Source organism: Bactrocera oleae, chromosome 5 (assembly GCF_042242935.1).
Source record: "Bactrocera oleae isolate idBacOlea1 chromosome 5, idBacOlea1, whole genome shotgun sequence".
Classification (NCBI taxonomy): domain Eukaryota; kingdom Metazoa; phylum Arthropoda; class Insecta; order Diptera; family Tephritidae; genus Bactrocera; species Bactrocera oleae.
In genome coordinates this window covers 60,428,316-60,430,567 of record NC_091539.1, presented here as the reverse complement: position 1 = coordinate 60,430,567, position 2,252 = coordinate 60,428,316, and the positions used below count along the sequence as shown (strand labels likewise).

Here is a 2,252-nt window from a genome sequence, read left to right as displayed (position 1 = left end):
GTTTAGCAGCAACGAGATTACAAATTCAAGTGAAATTGATATGAGAAACACAAACAAAACGTGATGAGAAAAAATAATGGACCCAGTAATATGAGCGTGCCTACGAACCTCTACAGCTAACTACCAACTTACCTGTGCGTTGCGTTTGGTAGTTTTTGTGTCCTTTTCTCTTAACTTCTTTCGCTTTAAAGAAGTTTGTAAATAAATATGAAAATAAGAAAACAAAAACACGCCACACCACTTCACTACTCAGTTTCGTACTCTTTGCAAAAAGAAAATAAATAAATAACAATTAACGCTCTCTTACACGTTGAAGAGCGACTTGTTTAACGTAGTTAACAGTTTGTTTGTACACACGCTTGAACAGTTTATCTCTGATCCTTAAAGCGAATACAACGTGTGGAAACGCGATAAGTAACGTAACGCCGTAAATAATTTCATCGTCGTTGCATTGAATTCGAAGAGTCTTCTTATCATATGCAACATGTATAAACAGCAAGCGACGCCATTGCCAGCTGCCACACAATTTCTCATCATCGGCGTTTTACTGGCGTTCAGCTGTCAGTTGCTCACCACTGCTAATGACGTCACGCGTGACGGCTGCAACGAGTTCGTTTGCGGTTCCATCGTCTCCAAATGCCTTTTAACGCAGAGTTGTCAGTGTAAATTAAGCAACGCGACTTGTCTGCAGGAATGTCTCAACTGTCTGGGCGATTTGTATACGGAGTGCTGCAGCTGCTTGGATATGTGCCCAAAGATCACGGATGCACTTGACGCGGCGGCGCCACGTTCACAGTATGGCGAATTTGAAGGCCTACCCGAACTATTCGAGACGCTGACCGAAGATGATGATAACTGGACGGTGATGCGCTTCGCCATGCGCTCCAGTTCGCGGCGACATTACGGCGCCGGTTTCGGTGTTAGCCTTGTGGGTGCCGGGAGCGATGGTGATGCTATTGATCGCCAAGCGTCACTGCAAAAGCTACAATCAACAGCTACATCGGCGGCGGCGCAACTCAATTGCACGGTGATCTATCTGAACGAGTGCAAAACGTTTCACAAGTGTGCGCAAGATTGTGAAAATATGGGCGCGAATAGCTATCGTTGGTTCCACGATGGCTGCTGTGAATGTGTGGGCGCCAATTGCCTTAGTTATGGTATCAACGAGAGTCGTTGCTCGGCGTGTCCGGAAGATGAGGAGAATGCTGCAGCTGGTGAGGATTATGACGACGAATCGACGTGGACCTATGGCGAGGAAGAGAATAACTATAATTAATTTATTGCGCGTTGCGTATAGACGGAGAAGTGATGAAAGAGAGAGAAGTTGACATGTAATGAAAAGTGTTTGTTACTCGATTTAGTGAACTCAGTCAGCCTGTCGCCAGTGATAAGCTATAGTTAGCTACACACATATACATATATATATATTTGTATTTGTGTATATTAACACAGCGTTTTTTCTTTGGTGTTGGCAAGTCAAGTGTTGTGGGGCTAATTTGTATACCGAAGTAAAGGTTTCTTACTTCATTTAGTCTTTAGTGTTTTTAATATTAAATAAATTATGAAAATGTGTACGCGCATGTAAATGTATGTGTATTAGTGTCATTGTTATTTTTCGCCAAAATTTTTGTACTCATAAAAAATAAATTAGTCTTAAAATATTAAAGAGAATTACTTATTTCTATGAAAAATAAATATATACTCATTTACTACTCAAAAAAATAACGACATTTTAGCCATTTCGAAAATAGCAATTTCCGTTATATAAGTTAGTACTTCTTTCATTTCATTTAATTTTTTTATCATTAAATTAAAACATCTGAAGTGTTGGAATTTGATCTGGTATCTTAAATTATATTACTAAGCAGTTTGAACAAAAAATATATACATATAGTTGCCATTCTATTAAAAGCAGTTCTACATGAACTACGTGACGTATAAACATGTTAAGTGAATGCATATTACAAGAGCACTGCAAATTATTACCATTTATCATAAAAAAAAATTACATTCCCAACATTTACATCGAGAAGCACTTCTACACAGCATACTTATTATGCATGTAGGTACTGGGACAACCTCTCAACCGTTAACATGCCACCCAGGTGAGTTTTGAACATAATATAAACTTTAATAGTACTAATAAATACTCTCACTTTTTCCATAGGTATTCTTAACAGATCTCCACATATCTACATACCTTGTACAACCGGCTCAAAGTACATACCAAGGCTTTTACTCGTATATCTTTA

General features: G+C 38.8%; 1 protein-coding gene across 1 annotated transcript; it reads left to right on the top strand.

The window, feature by feature from the left end:
• Positions 1–346: 346 nt before the first annotated feature.
• On the top strand, positions 347–1,671 carry tsg (twisted gastrulation). Its single transcript, XM_014245335.3, has one exon. The coding sequence runs from the start codon at positions 485–487 to the stop codon at positions 1,274–1,276; it is 792 nt and encodes a 263-aa protein (XP_014100810.1). The 5' UTR covers positions 347–484; the 3' UTR covers positions 1,277–1,671.
• The last annotated feature ends 581 nt before the right edge of the window (positions 1,672–2,252 follow it).